The sequence below is a fragment of the Cyrtonyx montezumae genome, unplaced genomic scaffold (assembly GCF_038088225.1).
Source record: "Cyrtonyx montezumae isolate F1298 unplaced genomic scaffold, pur_monq_1.0 scaffold_8, whole genome shotgun sequence".
NCBI classification, from domain to species: domain Eukaryota; kingdom Metazoa; phylum Chordata; class Aves; order Galliformes; family Odontophoridae; genus Cyrtonyx; species Cyrtonyx montezumae.
The window spans coordinates 95,821,918-95,843,375 of NW_027072089.1; the positions used below are offsets into that span (position 1 = coordinate 95,821,918).

Below are 21,458 nucleotides of genomic sequence, written 5' to 3' on the forward strand. Positions count from 1 at the left end.
GAGCCCGACAGCGTATTCCCAAGGGAAGTTTGTGCCTCGCTGCGCCCCGTAGCGCCCCGAGCTCTCGGCTCCACGTTGGCCGCGCAGGCGCGGAGGCGCGCTCACCTGCCGGGGGGGGGTACCCGAGCTGGGGGAGGCCTTTGGCGGCCAAGCGGGGCAGGGGCCGAGCCCCATTGGCGTCTCACCGCAGGGGGCGAGAGAAGAAAAGGAGGACGAGGAGGAGGACGAAGGGCCGCCGAACGCGCCGCCATGTTCAAGAAGCTGAAGCAGAAGATCAGTGAGGAGCAGGCGCCGCCGCGCGGCGTTGGTAGCCGGGCCGCCCCTCTCCAGCCGCAGGTACCCATGGGGGGCTCGGCCCGGGGGAGCGGCCGGTCCTGCGGAGGCGGGGGCTGAAGGTCTCGGGCTGGGACGTCACACCGGCTTGGACGGAGGGGTGCGGGGGCTGCGCGCTTTGGTATGCGCTGCATTTAAGCTCGATTCTCGTTCTGACTTCTGCTCTCATTCCAGAGTCCCTTCTGCTTCCTTCGTTTGGAGGCCTTAGCCCCACGCGTGTTTTTTTAAAGGTGGAAAAGCCGAGGAAGACTTTATTCTCGGCTTTACTTTTTCATTTTTTAAGCGATAATTTACTTGTCCTTTTCTTTCTTTCTTTCTCTTACACGTACCTCGTTAGAAGTATATGATTAGTATTGGTTTCTAGAAGATATGTTTCATAATGAAGTGCTGAGCATTCGGTTTGCTGTGTTCACAATCTCTGTCTGGTAGTGGCCGTGGCCAGGAATGCTGTGATGATTTCACGCATGTGCTGAAGCAGAAATCTTCTCTGTGCCTGTTTAGATTTGGGTACAAAGAGCTTGACAAGTTTACTTTACTTCATCAGACTTTGTGCTGGGACAGATACGTGGCTGGACAGCTACCTGTGCAACCTGCTCTAGGGAGCTGCTTTGGCAGGGGGGTTGGACTCGATGATCTCTAGATATCCCTTAGAGATCCCTTCCAACCCCTACAATTCTGTGATACTGGCAGCCCGTGCCTCTTTGGGTTTTTGCTGGGTTAGGCATCCTTTAAACCTTGGAACTACCAGAGTAGAAGTGATGTGAACTCATTATGGTGTGGATGGCAGGCTACAGGCTGAAACTGCGCTCTTCTGACAGATCAGCTGTCAGCTCCCTGCGCCTGGGCTGAGTGTAACATGATGCATGGGTGATCTGAGTTGTGTGGTCTCATGGTTTCGACCCTGCTGATATCCAGCTACTTAAGTTTTCTTTTAATTGCTTATTTGTCAAGTAAGGGTGGTGCTTCTGGAGATGGAATGTCTGCAAAGCTCTTTATAGTTTGTCAAGTTTAATTATAAGCCCTTTCATATGTATTCATTTTAGGTCTTCTCTGGAGTGTTAAAAATGTATGGTTTTTTCATGGTTCAGACTAGCATACTGAGTTGGCATATGTGCTGAATTTTCAAGTGCAATTGAAAGAGAGCTGCAAAACTTACTTAAAAGCAGTCAGATTACAGTACTTTGTACACAATATTGTTGCCAAGTCAGCAGCACAGTCATACGTTAGTATACTCACTGTGTGTGAGTGCTTAATAGAAATAGATGTTGTGGAGAAATTTGGGCCCAGGTGGATGTGGTTGCATTTCTTTATTTCTTTCTCGCATCCACCAGTGCCCACCAGTTCGGTATGTTGTAGTCTTTACTTGGCTGTTAAAGTCAACACTGACAAAGCCTTAAGATAAGTCTTATGAAACCTAGATACTTTCACCTGGTCTGCAGTGCTGTGGGCAGACTGTGCAACTCAATGCTCGACATGAGGAGCAGACAGAACAAGAACAGATTTTTGTTTGTGTATGAAAATTTTCTTGTGGTTGTTATTTTTCGATTGATCTCTGGTACTACTAGCAGAAAATTGGCATTGAATTTGTTCCTAAAAGTAAAATGGACTGATCTGTTAGCTCCTTGTGCCGCGTTTCAAAATAGATTCTGTAACTGAGGAAGGAGGGCAAAGGTACCGAGGCCTGTAGAGTGCTGCGAGCCCTGCCAGGCTGTAGGAAACACCTCTGTTTCCTTGCTGTTAGTGGATAGTAAACTGAATGCAGTTTATTTATGCATATGTTCTGTCATCGCAGAGACTATAGGCTACCTCATAGTGAAGTACTTTCAAACCAGCTTTTCTGGATCCTTGAAATTCTGTGGGACTGTTTTCATTTTGGATCTGATTTCATTTCTGGATCTGTGTTCATTTTTGCTCTTTTTGTTCCTGTGCCCTGTCACAGGAAGGCTTCACTTAACCATCCCTTCTCAGGGACACAGGACTTTGTCAGCTGGTCTCTGGCTGTGTTGTCTGAGGCTGTGTTTACCAGCCTAACACTCACTAAAGCTGCTGGTGCCATTTCTCCCATCATAACATTCACCTGAACGCTTTTTCTCACAAGGTCTTTGTGGGCCTTCCTCTTCCACGTGAGCAGCTGGCAGATGGGGGCTAGATGTCTGCATCTGAAAGCCTGTCTGGTGGGGGACATGTCAGCTTCTGACTGCTGACATGGAGAAAAAAACTGCTTCTACAGTTGCAGGCATCTGTTTGATCTTCCAAACTTGAGTTCCGGAATGGTTTGTTACATAGCCTCAATTGTCCCTCCTGTTGCCATGGTAGTGCCCCTGGCTCAGAGGCTCAAAATTGTCTAGAGGGCTGTGTGTGTGCAGCAATAACAAGTGCAGAAGCCCCCGGGTATAGAGGAAGGAGAGGCCTTTGTACTCCTAAACGGCAGCTAAATGATGATGGACATTCTTGAATTTCTTTCACGCTGTTTGGTGAGAAGATCTCTTCTTCATACAGCTTGTTTTAGGCTAGACAGTGGGTGGAAGAGGAAAGCAGACTACTGGCAGGACTGCATTGCTGCTGTTGTTCCAACTGTGTATCCCTCTGGAGCAGGATGTGGAGCTATCGTGGCAAACAGTTATTTGGTTCTGAATGGGATGTTTGAATTAAGGGGAGTTATGCTCTCAAGAGGGGACTTTGTAAGTGTTTGGTCTTGCCCGTAACTGTGACTGATTTTGATATAATCGTGTATTTTCTGTGATACTGGACTTTATTGCTATCCAGATTTGGCAAAATGAACCTATGGGCTTTGGCAGTATTGTGAGCGTAGTTCTTCTAAAGATTTCTCTCTTTTTTTGGTAATATATTTTCAGTGGACTGATAGCATGATGTTCGTGATATAGAGCATCCAGCTCAGTCTTGAGTCTTGAGGTAGGCATTTTAAAAGGAGGAATTTGTGTGCTCAACCTGTATGACAGTGCTGCCACAAAGCGTGAAAGGATTTGAGACTTTTTTTCTTGGTAACACTGTTAATTCTGGTCCCGTTATATGTATCTGTTAGTTTCTTAGTATGTAAAACTTGCTGATATTTTCACGTTCCTTACTTGAACTTAATTTAATATTGAAGTCCTCTGAGTAAATGTTGGAGGGTGAGGCTGGCAAGCTATGCTTGGGTTGGCTTGGCTTGTTGCAACCTCTCTTAGCGTGTAGTTGTGAAATGTCTTTGAATGGATGTTCAGTACTGACAGGAAATAGTTTGTACTGGCATCAGAAAATGCGTCATGTTTTGCCACTGCCCTTTTCTTTTGCTTAGATTATTTTCATCGGTCTTTTAGAAAAAGTTTTTCTTCTGTCAGTTTTTTTATTAATTTCTTAAAGTAATCACACGGTACTCCTTATTTAAACGATCAAACGCCTGTCAGTGTGGAGTTATAATAATTATAATAAATAATAATTATAAATAAATAATAATAGTAAATAAATACAATAAATAAGCAAGTGTTACTGTACACTTTTTGTATTATGAAGCTTGAGTTTCAAGTCTGTGCCAAGAGCACCACGGTTGCTAATAATCAAAATAAGTATTTTGTTGCATGCTTTCATGGCTGTTTCATGACATTTTCTGCTATGAGACTTTGTTTGGGGAACTGCTGTCACAGGCAGTATAGGGAGCTGATTTTGGTTTCATTAAAAGGAAGATGTACTCAGGGCTTTACTGACATGTAATAGCTAGTAGTTGTTAAAATAAATGACAGCATGGAATAGTTAGTTCTGAATTGGTAACGTTATTAGTTACTGACATGTGTGATCTCTGTATAGATCCCCCACAGGTCTCCTTCACTGTCTGGCGAAAGAAGCAGATCATCTTCGTTGTCAGAGTGGAACGATGAAGGCACTTTAACACCAGACCAAGAGGTCAGTTGACAACTAATTTTGTCTATTTTTTTAGCTTTAATATATCCTTAAAAAAACAACAAAAAAAACCCCACCAACTTCGTATTGATTGACTTTTTCTTTGTTTCTCACTCTATTTCCTGTGCATTCCTACGCAAGAACAGTCATAATTTATAGGTTAAATCCTGTAGTGTTGACTGCTACTGAAGTGGATCTTAAAGCTGTAGCAGTCAACTCCCGGATTAAGAAACGTTTACAATCCTTCTCCAAGGGTTACTAAATTCAGTAAACTACTGTGACATAACGTACGTTCAGGGAGGTTGCTTTTCTGTCCCTTTTGTTTGACAAGTTGGAAGAGTTCTGTTAGCTGTTGGGGTAAACTGAGGCAGAGTAGACTAAAGTATTAAAGTGAACCCTTATGAACGTTTCTAAGCATACTAGTAATAATTATCAAATTTCAAAACAAACAAAAAAAACCCCAAAACCCACAAGAAAACACCAGCCTAAATGATCAAGCATAAAATATGATTAAATGTGCAATGGCTTGCATAAACAAACTAGAGACAGTCTGCACTCATTCTGGTTTAGATGGAGCACTGTGGTTTGCTTGTTTTAATGGACATATTAAAAATAAACTGCAAAAGACTGATTTTGAGAATGTGAAAGTACACTGGTGCAGTAAAGCAGGGAATGCTGGTCATTCTCTGAAACTTGTCAGAGGAGATTGTAGGCTCCTAGCTGTGAAACAAAACTTTCTGGATTTGACTGATACCCTACAATTGCTAAGAAATGCTAATTGCTAGGAAAAAGATACACTTTCTTCCAGTGCACCCATTTATTTCAATTTTTAACTCATTTTTGTCCGGAGGTAACCAGTTATCCTGAAATTTGGCATAGGCTGTTGAAAACACCACCAGTGATTACAGCTTGACAGTTTATTTTCTGCAGCAGTAGCAGGAACAAGATGAAGACTACCTTGTGGTTTGGTTTTGTGCTTCAGAACAGCAGTATTAGGTTTTCTAGTAAATGTTATTTTTTCTGTACTGCGGCATATACGGAATGACTCAATTTGTCATTGAGAGACCCTTCCTTTTAACTGGGGCTCCGTAGTGTCAGCAAGCAGTGTAACCCATGACAAATTATGAAGCATTTTAACAGAGTACTTTGCTGTTTTCGTTTGTTTTTAAGTGCGTCGAGACATCTACTAGAACGTGATAAAGGTTAAAGGAGCGATTTGGCTAAGGCGGTTGGATGCTTTTAAGCGGCCAAAGCTTAGTGGAATCTGCTTGGTGAAGCTGTGAGACGTAGTGATGTTGGTGTGACTGCTTCACTGGATTTTGTCTGTCGTTGACTTGGCACCGCCAACAAAATATTTTCCTGTTTTCAGTGACAAATAACAAGGGGAAAGACATAAGTGGTTATGCTCCTCTTCCCTTTTATGATACAAGTATTTGTCCACTCAAATAGTGCAACTTACTCAGTGAGTCAAACTCAGAGTAGTTTTCTTTAACTTGTATTTAGTTTTGAAAATGGCTGCTTCTGTTCCCCATCTGAAGAAGGTTCATGTTCTTAAAAGCTTATCTTCTTCTTTAGTTGATTTAATAAAAAATATTAAAATGAGTAGACCCTATTTCTCTTCACCGTTTTGATAACATAGTATCATATATATATCTCAATGCTTCCTGTATTGTTCTTCATTTCTGCCTGTTTTGCCTCCTATTACTTCATTTGATTTTATGATGCCTCAGGAGAAGCATAGAATGCCCCACAGGGAATGCCAGGTTTTGCTGGAAGAACATTATCATGCTCTAAATACAGTGATTACACTTGGAATGATGGGGGTGGAAGTGGGGGGAGGGGAGAATTAAGATTAAGAGTGGAAGCAGAGTACTAAAGTGACCTCAGATTTATAGTTATCCCTTGGCATAGGGAGTTGTTATGAGCAATTTTATTTATGAAACACATTCTGTACTTAAAATTCTGAAATCCAGCAAGGATGCCGAAGAATAAAACCTCTGCTTTTTAATGAGGATTGTTTTCACGTCAAATGGAAAGTTTTACTAAAAGGAAGATAAATGATGTGAAAGCTTCTTTTCACAAATATTCCTCATAAGTATTTAGACTGGTTAGAAGCAAAAAGTGTGTCACGTGTATTTGTGGAACCTTCCTAAAATTCAGGTCAGTGGCAGTATTTATCGTGCTTGAAAGTAGAGGCAGATACTATGGACCATCTCTGAAAATATACATACTAATTACGTGGTAGGAGGAGTGCATTTTAAACAATGTTCTTGATGTCAGTGGTGTTAAAATCACTATATATACAGTTATATATATATACAGTTGTCAGTGGTATTAAAAAGAATCGAGACTAGACAGTATTTAATGCTCTGAAAATGTTTGGCTTTGAAGAATGCTGAAGTGTTTCTGTAGTACACGAATAATCGCTAACCAGCTTACAGAAAGCTTAAACAGAACTCGCTGTTTTTCGGAGTTCTGGTGTGTGTTTTCTCACCTCTCATCTATTGTATTTTAGTATGTATAGACTAATAGATACTTTAATAGGTACATGTTTTCAGAGTTCTGGTGCTACAATATCAAGCCTACAGGTATTGCATGTGAAAACTTTGATGTAATTTCAATATTCTTAGAATTTAAAAAAAACCAGAGTGAATTAAGATTGTAGCTGACAAAGTGAATGTGATCGGGGAATTACAATAAAACCTGCAGACAGATGTTCTTACTTGATATTCTTCAGTGATAAGTTTCTGGTTTTATTTTTTTATTTTTATTTTTTTTATTAAGAATGCTTTCAGATATTAAAAACTTGTGCACTTCATTCAGGGAACACTAGCATTAAGTTTCTTTTATTCCTACCTTCTTTCTTCTCCAGCTTCTGTTTGAATGAAGCCATGGCTCTCCATAGAGGTTGCAGATAAGCTCTTTTGTTTTCTGTGTAAGGAAAAAGCAGAAGTGTCTGCTCGCAAGTAGCCTGCAAAATATAGCCTGAATGTGAGATAAAAGCATGTATTGATACTTAACCTAGGACTTCTTCAAGCAAGTTGTTGGACTTAGTGTCATTCGAAACAGATCTGCATGATTAAAACTGAATTCCTGCTACTTCCCGTCTAGTAGGGGTTGGTTTTCAAATTTCAGTCTGCTACTGCATCGATTCTTGAACAGCATTTGAGGGCAGATGCATCGATTGTGCTCATTATCTTCCCTAGAGGTTCAGAATTTTTTGGTTTCCTATGAAGAAGGGCTGCTGCAAAAGTAATGCCTCCAATTTTGTTATTTTGGCCTGCTATGTCAGATGTGGATTTTGTTGATGTGGGACAGGGGAGTGGTGACAGCAGCTTGAAAGACGAGCCATGTTCTGCACAGCCGTGCAGCTTTGACATGCAAGTGCATCTGAAGCAGAGGCATGTCACTGAATTCCTCCGTGTGGAAAAATAGGCATGTATTGATATTCATTGACACTTGCTGAATATTTATGGAGACCAACCAGTGTGTGAGAGCACAGTGAGGCAGTGGGCTGTGTGTTTTGGTAGTGGTGACAGCAGCTTGAAAGACGAGCCACATTCTACACGGCCGTGCAGCTTTTTAATTTGCTCTTTCTATTAAATGCTGTTATTGTGTTCTTTGTATCTGTTGTAGCTTCCATGGAAGCTACATGGGAGACATTACTTTGGGAGCAACACACGACCTATGTAGTACCAGTATGACTTTGCAAGTCATGCCCGCCCCGTAAAGATAACAAAGGTAGTTTGGAGCCACCAAGGGAGAGCAAGCAGCTGATAGCTTGCTGTGTAGAACTTGTCAGTTGTTCAAATGTCATTCGCATCCTCAGGAGCGTCATGGAAGTAACAGCAGAGCACTGTCTATTTTGCTCCCTTTAGAGCTAAACTAGCAGTGGACTTCTCAGTCTTTTTTTATGTAGACTGTTTAGATATAAACATTTTTCTAGCCTAGGGCAATAATAGAGCAAGACAGATAAATCTGGAAATGTTTTTGGTTTGCTACCTTTGTTAGTGCTACGTCTTCTTTCTATTCATCCCATTTGAAGTACTTCCAAATAAGCGCTGTCTTGAAGAAGTAGTGGTGATTTTGACTCTCTTTGTTACATCTGGAGCTTGTTTTTTATGGCTCTTGATGCGTGCATGGATTTGTTTAGATAGCTCATGAAAATAAAAGCAGATGAGGAAAGGACTGTTCAATTTCTGTATTGCTTCCTCCAGAAAATGCAGTTCTGAACCTGTAGATTGAGACATTTTTTTAACTGTTGAGAGAACTCTTGAACTTTGAGTTCTTTCTCCTGTGTTTAAAATCTGTGAACACAGTAGGAATGAGGCATAAAAAGATCACCATGAATTGCACAAACCTATAAAATAAATATTTGCATAAGGTTGGCAAATTACTGTATTATTCACAGCTTTTCTGTCTTTTTCCTCAGTGGGCAAATAAACTTCTTTCCTTCTTTCTTTTCTGTTGCTGGCCAATTACTTACTCTTGTTTGTTACACCTTGTCATGGTTTTATGGTTTTTGGTACTGGTATTCCACATCATAACATCATGTAGTGCATTTAGAGTTAAAGACTTAATGCTCCAGCTCCGTGGATCATCGATAGTTCCAGATATACCTGTCTCAGAAGAGAAGAACTACATTCCCCAGAGGACTTTGCGATGCTTTGTGTTCTTACGTGTTAACGCTCAGAGGGAATGATAAAAACTGTCTGCGGTCACGGGACACTCTCTTTCCTTTGGGATGGACTCAGCAGTGGGTGCTTGCTGCCGTCCGCCTTCAGCGTTAGCATAAGGCCTTCGGTTTATCGGACTCTCTCTCTTGCTCATTTTATTTAATTCCAATTATATTGTGTTACATTGTGTTATTTTGCTTTGCGATATCTATTTAGTAAATTAGCTTTCCTCCTCAGATCATTGCTGCTGTTTTGTTCCTAGGCCCATCTCCCTTTTCCTTTTTCCCTTTTCCCCTTCCCCTTTCCTGTTTCCTGGGGCGTGGATCCGTGGGTCCCCCCACACCAATCGTCACGGAACCGGGCCGCACCTTCCGCTAAATCGTTGACACACCTGATATCTGTGGCTTCTTGAGCAGGATGAGTAAATGGCTGTCTTGTCTTTTAGTCAAGCTTGTAGTATAGTGCCATTCCCCTTACTGTGCACATATACATGGAAAATTGTACATACACAGGGAAGCTTCTTAGCACTGATATACTAGAAATGCATGCACACCGCATTGTATGTACCTGACTCATGAGAAGTATACATTTGCAAGTTTGCATGACAGCATGTTCATCTGAAACCCTTTCTGAAAGGAAATAATGACTGCCTTTGACAGTAAAACAAGTGTTACATGCATGTAACATGCACTGATGCAACTACTCCCATCTTCAATGAACAGTTAAGATTCGGGTTGTGCTATAATGCCATTAAATTGTCTTTTGTTTCCCAGCCTACTAGGAAAGTTCCTTGATGTAGGGATCTTACCTGCTTTAGTTCAGGCATCCCATTCATCAGCGTCATCGGAGCAGAAGAAGATTTGAGCATGGTAATTCTTCAGAGAGAGGAAGAGTAGCAAAAACTATAAACTTGATCGGTTCTGTGTTTCAGACAGTCTTTAGAGAACAAGACTGCTTAACCAAAACCAAACTTGAGGGCCAAAGAAATTGTATTTCTGAAGTTCTGAAGATTAACTCTTCAATGATACACAGTACTTAAAGAAGTGTAGCATCATCTGGTGTCTTGGTTTATTACTTAATTCACCTCATTTATAGCTTTATCTGAAAAGTAGAAATGTTTGTTGTTGGTCATTAAGACAAAGTAAAAGGTCTGTATTATGACGAAAGATCAGCAATATCACGCTCTTAATTTGGTACCAGAATTAAAAGTGAGTATGGAATAGAGAGTTCATTTACCCTGGAGCGTGTTTGAAGCATAGAATGTTGGAAGATTTTAGTAGGATTTCTCTAAGGAGCTTCAGGGACGATTTGATGGCATTCAAAGGATTAGAGAACACACAGGATCACTTACATCTTTGCAAATTCTGTTTCCAGCATGCTTCAGACCGATTGGCTTGTCTACTTGTTCAGTTTTATTGATTACATAAACTGGTGTTAATTGCACTTAGACATGGACTTGAGAGCATGATTAAAAATAGCAGTTCACGGATGGCTGTCCAGATTTTTTATTTCAGATGAAGAATAGTATCTTAGTTTTTTTTGTTTGCATAATATGAGGGATTTGGTTTAAGCAAAATAATGCCATGGTGAAATTGCACGGCCTTGTATTTTGGGAAGTAAGCATTACCCTACAATTGCTAAGAAATGGTAATTAAAACCATCTGGATTCTTGAAGCTCTTGGCAGTCATGTTTTGAAAGTAATGAATCTAAGCTGAAGATAATCTAAGTTCCATTTTTAAAATGTTCATAATTTTTTGGTTAATGGTGTTTGCCATAATCTATTTACAAGTACTTTCAAAATGGTGTTTCATCATCCTGACTGATGTCGTCTAAACGTGATTCTTTATGAAGCGTTCGTCGTAAACATATCATCGCCGTTTTATTTCTTCTTGAGAATTTACACACTTGTGATTTGTGAGGCCATCAGGTTTGCTTGTAGAACAGTTGCTTAGTGATTATACATTTCTCTATTTGTAGTATTTGCCTTTTTTTTTTTTTTACATATATCCTTTCTGAAATGTATTAAATGAATGCAGTGGTTATAGCTAGGAGCTTTTGCAACAGTTACCACTTAGGAAGATTTTCTAGGTTTATTAGCACTTTTCTTGTCAACGTTTTTTTACCAGGAGCTTTAGCAGAGCTTACTCTTGCAAAAAGTGTTAGTTCAATTCCTATCCTGAATAGAATGTCTGAAGTTTCACACTGCCCTCTTCCTTAAAAGATGGCAAAAGGCAGTCCCACCCTCGGTGAGCAGCACCTCAGTGCCCTTTCTGTTGATGTGACTGTATGTCAGTTTATTGATCAGATATAGAAGTTAATATTCTGAAAAGGTGGGATAGGGACTGCTAAAATGCGTGACCAAGCTGTCACAGTGTTATCCGCTACAGTGATCCAAGGGAAAGAAAGAAGGGATTGAGGAGAGAAAAAAAGAAATAACAACAAAAAAAAAAACTGCGTCAGTGGCCACGTGGCCGCCCGAGCAGAGCTGTGCGCTCCGGGGGAGGGGAAAACAGTGGGAAGAGATGGGTCTACAAAAAAACAACGGCACGATCTGAGAAGGAACGGTAACTTCACTAAATCTAATAAAATTGAACAATTGAGAGAGAGAGAGATAACATTTCCAAACCAAAAGCTGTGAGCTTACGTTAAGGAGGAAACTGCAGGGGAAGCACACGAGGAACTCGCCCAGGCAGAGCGCTGCCTGGCGTCTGGTGCGGAGCTCCGCCCCTCTGCTGCTCCCACAGCATTAACTCCTTCACTGCTGCATGATGCTCTGATGTGGAATACCGGCATCAAAACCACAAAATTCCACCCCTTATTCCACATCATCACATCGTGCTTAACACACATCTATACGTAACCAAACCAGTAATAACATGTTACATACAAACATATATATATACATACATATACATGGAATCACAAACAGCACTCCCCCAGCATCAAATTCCTTTGTGGGACACACTGGACGGCCCCATTTTTATCCATTACCCACCAGGTGCACCCAGGTCCCTGCCCAAAAACAGTTCCACAGAGGGGTTTGCCCTTTCCAGAGGCTGGAAGGACCCACACCGCTTTTCCCAACATGCTCCTTACATGTACCACAGGGACCTTATCTCCCTCTATGGTCTGTAGGGAGCTGGACTGTGTAGGACCCTCTCGGTTGACTGATTCCCCTAGTGTTGACCAACCAGGTGGCTTCTGCCAGATGCTTCTCCCAGTCCTTAAATGTCCTGCTACCCATTGCTCTCAACGTGGTTTTTAACAACCCGTTGTAGCGCTTGATCTTACCAGCAGCTGGTGCATGGTAGGGGATATGGTAGATCCATTCAATGCCGTGTTCTTTGGCCCAGATATCCACAAGAGAATTTTTGAAATGAGTCCCATTATCTGACTCAATTCTCTCTGGAGTGCTATGTCACCATAGGACTTGTTTCTCGAGCCCTAAGATGGTGTTTCGGGCGGTAGCATGAGGTACTGTGTATGTCTCAAGCCACCCAGTGGTTGCCTCCACCATAGTGAGCACGTAACGCTTACCATCGCGAGTTCGTGGGAACGTGATATAATCAGCCTGTCACACCTCCCCATATTTATACTTTTCCCATCGCCCTTCCTGCCAGAGGGGTTTCATCCTCTTGGCCTGTTTAATTATGGCACATGTGTCACAGTCATGGATAACCTGTGCAACGGCATCCATAGTTAAGTCCACCCCTCGGTCTCTAGCCCACTTATAGGTCACATCCCTTCCTTGATGGCCTGAGGTCTCATGGGCCCACCGAGCTAAAAATAGCTCTCCTTTGTTCTGCCAGTCCAAATCTATCTGAGACACCTCAATTTTGGCAGCTTGATCTACCTGATGTTTTTTTTTCTGCTCTTCAGTAGCTCGATTCTTGGGCACATGAGCATCTACGCGACACACCTTTACACCCAACCTTTTTGTTCGGATAGCAATGTCTTTCCACAGTTCAGCAGCCCAAATAGGTTTACCCTTCCGTTGCCAGTTGTCCTGTTCCCACTGCTGCAACCACCCCCATAAAGCATTTGCCACCATCCAAGAGTCAGTGTAAAGATATAGCATGGGCCACCTCTCCCATTCAGCCACATCTAAGGCCAGCTGGACAGCATTACCTATGCAAATTGACTTGATTCTCCTTCTCCTTCAGTGGCCTCTGCAACTCGTCGTGTGGGGCTCCACACAGCAGCCTTCCATCTGCGATGCTTCCCAACGATACAACATGATCCATCAGTGAACTGGGCATATGTCTTTTCATTCTCTGGTAGTTCATTATATGGTGGGGCCTCTTTAGCACGTGGTATCTCCTCTGATGGTGATGTTTCAAATTTCTTGCCTTCAGGCCAGTCCATGATCACCTCCAGGATTCCTGGATGGTTGATGTTCCCCATCCGAGCTCGCTGTGTAATCAGTGCAATCCACTTACTCCAGGTGGCATCGGTAGCATGATGGGTGGGGGGGGAACCTTTCCTTTGAACATCCAGTTCAGCACTGGCAACCAAGGTGCCAGGAGAAGCTGTGTCTAGGTGCCAATTACTTCAGTGGCAGCCCAAACTCCCCTAATATGCTACCAAAATCTCCTTCTCAGTTGGAGTGTAGCACTCCTCCGAACCCCTGTACGCTCGGCTCCAAAATCCAAGGGGTCGGCCTTGGGTCTCTCCAGGAGCTCTTTGCCACAAGCTCCAAGTGGGACCTTCCTTTCCAGCAGCAGTGTATAGGATGTTCTTTACATCCTGTCCCATCCATACTGGCCCCAGGGCCACAGCCCGGGCTATCTCCTGCTTAATTTGCTCAAAGGCCTGCTGCTGTTCAGGACCCCATGCAAAATTATTCTTTTTTCGGGTCACCTGATAGAGGGGGCTTACTATGAGGCCGTAGTTTGGGATGTGCATCATCCAAAAACCTACTACACCCAGAAAAGACTGTGTCTCTTTCTTGCTAGTGGGTGGTGACATACTGGTGATTTTGTCAATCACATCTCCTGGGATGTGATGATGTCCATCTTCCCATTTTACTCCTAGGAACTGAATTTCTTGGGCAGGTCCCTTCACTTTGTTCCGTTTAATAGCAAAACCAGCACCCAGAAGAACTTGGATTATTTGCTCTCCTTTTTAAAAAACTTTCTGTGCTGTATCACCCCACACAACAATGTCATCAATGTACTGGAGGTGCTCAGGTGCCCCACCCTGTTCCAGTGTGGTTTGAATCAGCCCATGGCAAATGGTTGGGCCGTGTTTCCACCCCTGGGGCAAAGGGTTCCAGGTGTACTGAACGCCCCTCCAGGTGAAAGCAAACTGTGGTCTGCACTCTGTGGCCAAAGGAATAGAAAAGAATGCATTGGCAATGTCAATGGTGGCATACCACTTGGCTGCTTTTGACTCCAGTTCGTACTGGAGTTGTAGCATGTCTGGCACAGCAGCACTCAGTGGGGGTGTGACTTCATTTAGGCCAGGGTAATCTACCGTCAGCCTCCATTCTTCACTGGCTTTACACACCGGCCATATGGGGCTGTTAAAAGGTGAGTGAGTTTTGCTGATCACTCCCTGGCTCTCTAGCTGACGGATCAAGTTATGAATGGGGAGCAAGGAATCCCTGTTGGTGCGGTACTGCCGTCTGTGGACTGTTTTTGTAGCAATCGGTACCTGCTGCTCTTTCACTTTCAGTACCCTCACAACAGACGGATCTTCTGACAGGCCAGGTAAAATAGACAGCTGCTGAATGTTGTCTGCATCTACAGCAGCTATTCCAAAAGCCCATCGGTATCCCTTGGGATCCTTGAAATGTCCCCTTCTGAGATAGTCTATACCCAGTATGCATGGAGCCCCCTGTCCAGTCACTACAGGGATGCTTCTGCCAGGTTTTACCAGTGAGGCTTATTTCTGCCTCCAACACAGACTGTTCCTGAGAACCCCCAGTCACTCCAGAAATGTGAATCAATTCTGTCCCTTTATCCGAGGGCATTAGAGTGCACTGTGCACCAGTGTCCACCAGTGCCTTATATCTTTGTGGTTCTAATGTGCCAGGCCATCTAATCCACACAGTCCAATACACTCTATTATCCCTTCCCCCCCCCAGCTGAGGGCAGAGCCCCTCTATTTGTTACCTGCAGTGGCGGGAGCAATTTCGTTGGTGGCTGATCTCTGCTGTAGTTCTCTCACCCGTGCTCGCAGTGCAGGAGTGGGTTTTTTATGCCACTTTCTCACGTCCTCTCCGTTTTCTCATAAGAAGCTCCACATGGCTACACATGACATGATGTTACTGCTGTCATTTGCTCGTGCAGAGAGGCAGTTGCCTTTGGTGGCTGAGACTTTCATCAGTTTGATCAATTGCTTCATCAGATTGTTTGAGTCATGCTCGTCTTCATCAGGTTTTTCCAATACTGACACAGGTTCATCCCTATTCATCAATAATGACAGTTTCTCCAGTATAGTTTTGTGTCTTCTTTATCTCACCTACTGCTTCTACTACACAGCTGCAATGGAAGCACATGATGGCGGAAACTGTTGTTTAAAGTTTTGAAGTGTAATAATCAATTCATAAACTGTGAGTCTTCTGTCTTGACCCTCGTATCTATGGAACATTGCTACCAGTGTACTCGCGTACCTCTCTGGTGCTGTTTTTGAGAGCTTACGATATACATCAGGTGTACACCTTACTCTCTCAGGATCATGGTCCTGGTGTGGATTGTTAGGGACGAAATTGGGATCATACAGCACCTCTACTACAGCTGTTTCTCTCAAAAATTGGATGCCCTTCTCCACAGTATTCCATCTTTCCACCTGCAGTGTCTCGGGCACGGACTCAGATGCGAACGATCCAAATCATTTATTACAGATTTTAACATCCCTTATATACTTTCACAAGTTCTCTCTTGTAACTTTCCCACCCGCCTTTACATATCAACAATGTAACTTCCCAAAACAGTCCTTAACCGTGCATACAGGCGATGATCCAATCAGGGCTGTGAATCTTCCGAAACCACGCACTCTTCCTCCAATTAGGGCCTGCCATCACGCAGCTTACTTGAACTTGTTTTCCTCTTCTTCTGGAAGTGTCCTTGGTTCTCAGCCTTCCTTTCTCATGCTGTTTATCCTGTTCCACAGCTGCAGCTCTAAATATACTTTTTGTATTCCCACAATTCCCCCTTTTTTATTTATTAGCAAACTATTAACATAGTACAAATGAATAACACTCTGTAACAGTATTTATGAAGGCATTTAGGCTATCACAATTTAATCAAGGCTTCAATTAATAAAATGCTGAATGTAAGGAAAGAGACAAGGTTATCATATCGTAAAGACAAGAAATATTTTTAAACTTAATAAGAAGTGAACAAACACACCTTTCACCCATGGCTTTAGGTTCCTGCAACCTGGAAAAGAATCCCTGAGGGTCCCATTCTTTGTGTACTAGTAATTGATTGGAAGATATAAAGTTGCATGTCAAATGGGATCAACATCAGTGGGTAGGTCTGCTAGAGTATCACTAGGGGTATTGCTTTCCTTTGCCAGCTAACATCCTAACTTGGTGATTGTGGCTGAAGCTTGAGTGGTGCTGTTTCAGGGTATCCTGGATCTGAGAGACAAGACATCTCAAGAGCAGAAACAAGCAAATTGTGTATTCAGAGCAACACAGATGGTTAGGGTTTTAGTCAACATACACACACTTACACACATGCAGACATCCATTTTAGATAAGCAAGAAACAGAAACTCCCTAAGCAAACACATTATTAGCTATTGACCCTTGAGAAATGGCAAACCACCAGAAAGAAGAGAGAAAAGGAACATGCCAGCGGTGGACGTGATAGGTAGTGCCAGCAGGGCGTCCCCTGCTTCAAGGTGCACTTTTCCTCTCCCATCCACCACAGACTCCCCTCTGCTCCCACTCTCCTCAGGGTCTGCAGAGTTTTTTCCATTTGTACACCGAATCCGCGTGGCCAGTGCATGATGCGGAGCCCAAGTGGAACACCTGCTTGCAAAACAGAATAAACTATCAAGGTTAGCTCTCTTAGCATATGCCTTTGTCTCAAATGATGCATGGTTATAAAAAACTATTTTGATTAGTGAATTGAAAGAGAGTTGATCATTCTAAAACACAAAATCAACCCTTTGCCTAGGATTCTTTTCCAGGTTTTTGTCTTTGCAAATTAGAAAAAAGGCTAATTGATGGGCTAATAACATCATAACTGCACATTAAAAGTGCTATTTCCATAAACTCCAGCGTTGGCAACATCAAATCCTGTCTTATTTACACTTGATCTACTACTGAAACAGAAAAAGCACACAACAACCTAGATAATGCCCAATAATTCTTCACACTCGATCTACCACTAAAATAGAAGAAACACACAATCCCAGTAATCATAAAGGCTGGATGCTATTTTCTGCCTTGAGATGAGGCCGAACATATCGTGCTGGAACCCATGTAGGACCAGTCCCTGTGGAAACACAAGCATATCCACGACCCCAAGTTATCAGTGGTAAGGGACCTTCCCAATGCCCTGTGGCCATATTCCGAACGTTAACCATTGGCCGTTCCTTGAGCATTGGGGAGGCCCCAAAATGATGGTCCACACGAGTTCTATCTGTGTGATCACGATTCAAAAAATTCAGCACAAGCAAAGCTTTACATAATCTTTCTTGTGGTGTATCCCCCGTATTCCCCCTCTTTTGTTTATTAAGAATGGATTTCAGTGTTTGATGAGCACGCTCAATGATAGCTTGTCCAGTGGGAGAATGAGGAATGCCTGTAATATGTTTAATGCCCCATTCTTGGAGGAAAGTTCGAGTGGCCTTAGAAGTGTACGCAGGCCCATTATCTGTTTTTATAGTATGTGGGATTCCCATAGCAGCATAGGCAGATAACCAGTGTTTACGGGCATCGCGACTGCGTTCACCTGTATGTGCTGTGGCGAATATGTATGAAGAATGAGTATCTATTGTTACATGGACAAATTTTAGACGGCCAAATTCGGGAACATGAGTAACATCTGTCTGCCACAGTTGAAGAGGCGCTGTGCCACGGGGATTTGTCCCAATTTGAGGCAAAGGGGCAATTGCCTGGCAGTCTGGGCATGTTAGAATAATGTTACGGGCCTGATCTGCTGTCAGTTGAAATTGTTTTTGTAAAGCTCTCCTATTCTGATGAAAAAATTGATGAGAGAGTCGCGCTTGCTGGAACAATTGAGGTGTAGCAAAGGCGACAGTGGCTTGATCAGCTTTACGGTTGCCCTCAGCTATAGGACCAGGCAATGTAGTGTGTGATCGAATATGCATAATAAAATAAGGGAGCGTACGGTGAGAGACATAATGTAAAACTCGCTTGAGCTGCGCAAACAAAGCAGGGTTGTTAACTTCCTTAAGAAAAGATCCTTCAATCCGCTGAATGATACCTGTAACGTACAAAGAATCAGTTATTATATTAAGCTTTTGATTCGAAAAAAGTTGAAAAGCTCGGGCTACGGCAGCGAGTTCTACAACTTGAGGTGATCCATTAACAACATGTACATCTGACTGCCACTGAGTAGCAGTCGCACGCCAGAGAACCACTGCTCGATGTGTCTTGCCGGAGCCATCTGTAAATACAGTAACAGCATTAGGTATTGGAACATGTGAAAGTAAAATATTAGGACAAAGGGATAGATCACTCAAATTATGCAGTAACTGATGTTTGGGGGGATGGGTGGAGATCTGTCCTCTATATCCTGCCATAGCAGTTTGTAAAGTGAGTGACTGTGCAAGCAACCAATCTAAATCTTTTTTAGTAGCAGGTATGTAGATGCAATCAGGGTCAAGAGCTCGTAAAATTTGTAAACGATGACGACCTCGCTGTATTAGCATTGCAAACATCTCTACCCGTGATGTAATGGTTTTTGAAAAGGTATGTAGTAAGAATATCCATTCCAGGATAATGAGAGGATCTTTTCTTGAGGTATCCCACTGACATAACAGGCTATATGGCTGATACGTATTTGATATTATTACAAGAGATACTGGTAGTGATAAACAAACACGATGGCAATATCGATGTTGCAGTGATGTTATTACAGAGTCTAAGCACTGTAACGCTTGTGGTGTTAGCTGTCTTTTAGAGGTTAAATCCGGGTCTCCTTTGAGTAGCTGGAACAGAGGGTGCAACTCTTGAGTAGTAATACCCAAAAGCGGTCGTAACCAGTTGATGGTTCCTAACAACTTTTGCAGATCATTCAATGTCTGTACGTGAGGTATTATTTTGAGGATTTGTGGCTGAATGGTGTGAGATGTAATTTTCCATCCTAAGTATTTCCATGGAGAACTAAGTTGCACCTTTTCTTCTGCTATTTGTAAGCCAACAGATTGAACTGCCTGCCTTACAAGCATTAAAGTGTCCTTTAGACTCTCTTCTCGTTCTGCTGCTATTAATATATCGTCCATGTAATGATAAATAAGGACGTGGGGTCTAGCTTTTCGTACTGGTTGTAATGCATTTGCTACAGTCAGTTGACATATCGTTGGACTATTAAGCATTCCTTGTGGTAACACAGTCCAGTGATAGCGCTGAGCAGGGCTTTGTTGGTTGATGGAGGGCACTGAGAAAGCAAATCGTGGTGCGTCTTTTGGATGAAGCGAAATGGTAAAAAAACAGTCTTTTAAGTCAATGACTGCTATAAGCCAATTCGATGGTAACATTGAAGGTGAAGGGAGACCAGGCTGCAATGCCCCCATGGGCTCAATTACCGCATTGACAGCACGCAGGTCCTGTAGAAGCCTCCATTTTCCACTCTTCTTGAGGATAACAAACACTGGAGTATTCCAAGGGCTGGTGGTAGGCACTATGTGACCAGCAGCCAGTTGTTCTTGAACTAGCTCATGTAAATGCAGCAACTTTTCCTTTGTTAAGGGCCATTGATCTACCCAGATTGGTTGTTCTGTTTTCCAAACTAGGGGTATAGGTTGCTGCCAATCAATGGCCCTTATTGAAAATTTGTTTGCAAAATCATGCCCCATTGACTTAAAAGATCACGACCCCACAGAGTATAGGGAACTGGCAAGATGTAAGGAGCAGTGTGAGCAATGCGACCATCAGGCCCTTCAAAAGATAAAATTCGGGCACTTTGTTTGGGCTGCTGTAAGCCCCCAACTCCTACAATAGCAGAACTAGGGTATTTTAGCGGCCATTCAGAGGGCCAATCGCTTGACTTAATGATGGTAACATCAGCTCCGGTATCCACTAGGCCTAATAACTGCCTGCCATTTACTAGACATGATAATAATGGTTTGTCTTTTGATACTTGTGTAGTCCATAGCACGGCAGGCTTGTCCGTGCTTCCAAATCCCCCAATTCGATCCCCAATACCAGGTTTAGTCATAGAATGAAAAGGGATTAATTGTGCTATTTTTTGGCCTTTGGGGATAAAGCAGGGGGGGGAGGGTGTCCATGCCATTATCTTAATTTCCCCAGTGTGGTCAGCATCTATAACTCCTGGTAAAACAAAAAGTCCCATCCGTGTAACAGAAGAACGTCCTATCAGAAAGGCACTGCGCCCGTCCCCAAGGGGGCCCATTACTCCTGTTGGAATAAGAGTTACGTCGGTATCAGTCAGCGTCACTGACTGGGCGGTGGCCAAATCCACTCCTGCGCTGCCGGCAGTGGCTGGTCTGAGTGCGCTGGCCAGGCAGCGGCCAGCTGATTCGGGACCGTATTTACTGTCATAGCGCGCGGTCTCGCGCTCTTCTTCCCGTTTCCCGGGAGATAGCAGGGCCGTGCAGCAACAGGGAGCTTAGATCGGCAGTCTCTCGCCCAGTGTAGCCCCTTCCCGCACCGGGGACAGGGTCGAGTAGGAAGAGCAGAAGCATTTTTATCTGCTTTTTTAGGCTTTTTACAGTCCCTTTGTACATGACCAGGTTCCCCACAGTTGTAGCACTTTATATTTTGAGCTGTCCCTGCACCAAGTCGGGCTGCCAGGGTGTCTGCTAGCGATGCCATTTTATAGCTTTCTGTCCCTACATCTTGACAGGCCTTAATCATGTCAGTAATGGATGGATCTGCATTCTTTAAGGATTGTAGGACCTTTCTACAGTCTGCATTTGCATTTTCTATTGCTAATTGCTTAAGCAAAGCCTCCCGAGCAGCTTGATTTTCTACTTGTCTCTCTAGCGTATTTTGTAAACGGTCAAGAAATTTTATGTAGGGCTCGGCAGCCTCCTGCCTAATTGATGTAAATGATGTGTTAGATGAATTAGTGTCGGGTATCCGATGGATAGCACGCAACACCAAAGTCTTAACTTGTTCAAAGCATTGCCTGTCCATTTGTGCCTGAGCCTGAGGTGTTGCCCGGACCCCCTCCCCCATGAGTTCCTCTATGCCAATGTGATTAAGGTTATTCAGATTATTCATAGTCTGGATGGTAGCCAGTTCCCGATACTCTGTCATAAACACGGTGTATTGCATGGGAGACAGAATTGTTCGTAACAAAATTTTCCAATCGTGAGGGGTCATAACGTAACTGTCACCAATTGCAGTCAAAAGATGATATGTAAAAGGAGACTGAATTCCATAAT

General features: G+C 43.1%; 1 protein-coding gene across 1 annotated transcript in view; it reads left to right on the forward strand.

Annotated features, from left to right (window-relative positions):
- The first annotated feature begins 248 nt into the window (after window positions 1-248).
- Window positions 249-21,458, forward strand: part of LOC136058914 (golgin subfamily A member 4-like) — a 68,122-nt gene continuing 46,912 nt past the window's right edge. The window contains exons 1-2 of the mRNA XM_065752700.1: window positions 249-336; window positions 4,135-4,230. Coding sequence (XP_065608772.1) covers window positions 250-336; window positions 4,135-4,230 — 183 coding nt within the window. The 5' untranslated portion in view covers window position 249. The remainder of the gene's footprint in view (window positions 337-4,134; window positions 4,231-21,458) is intronic.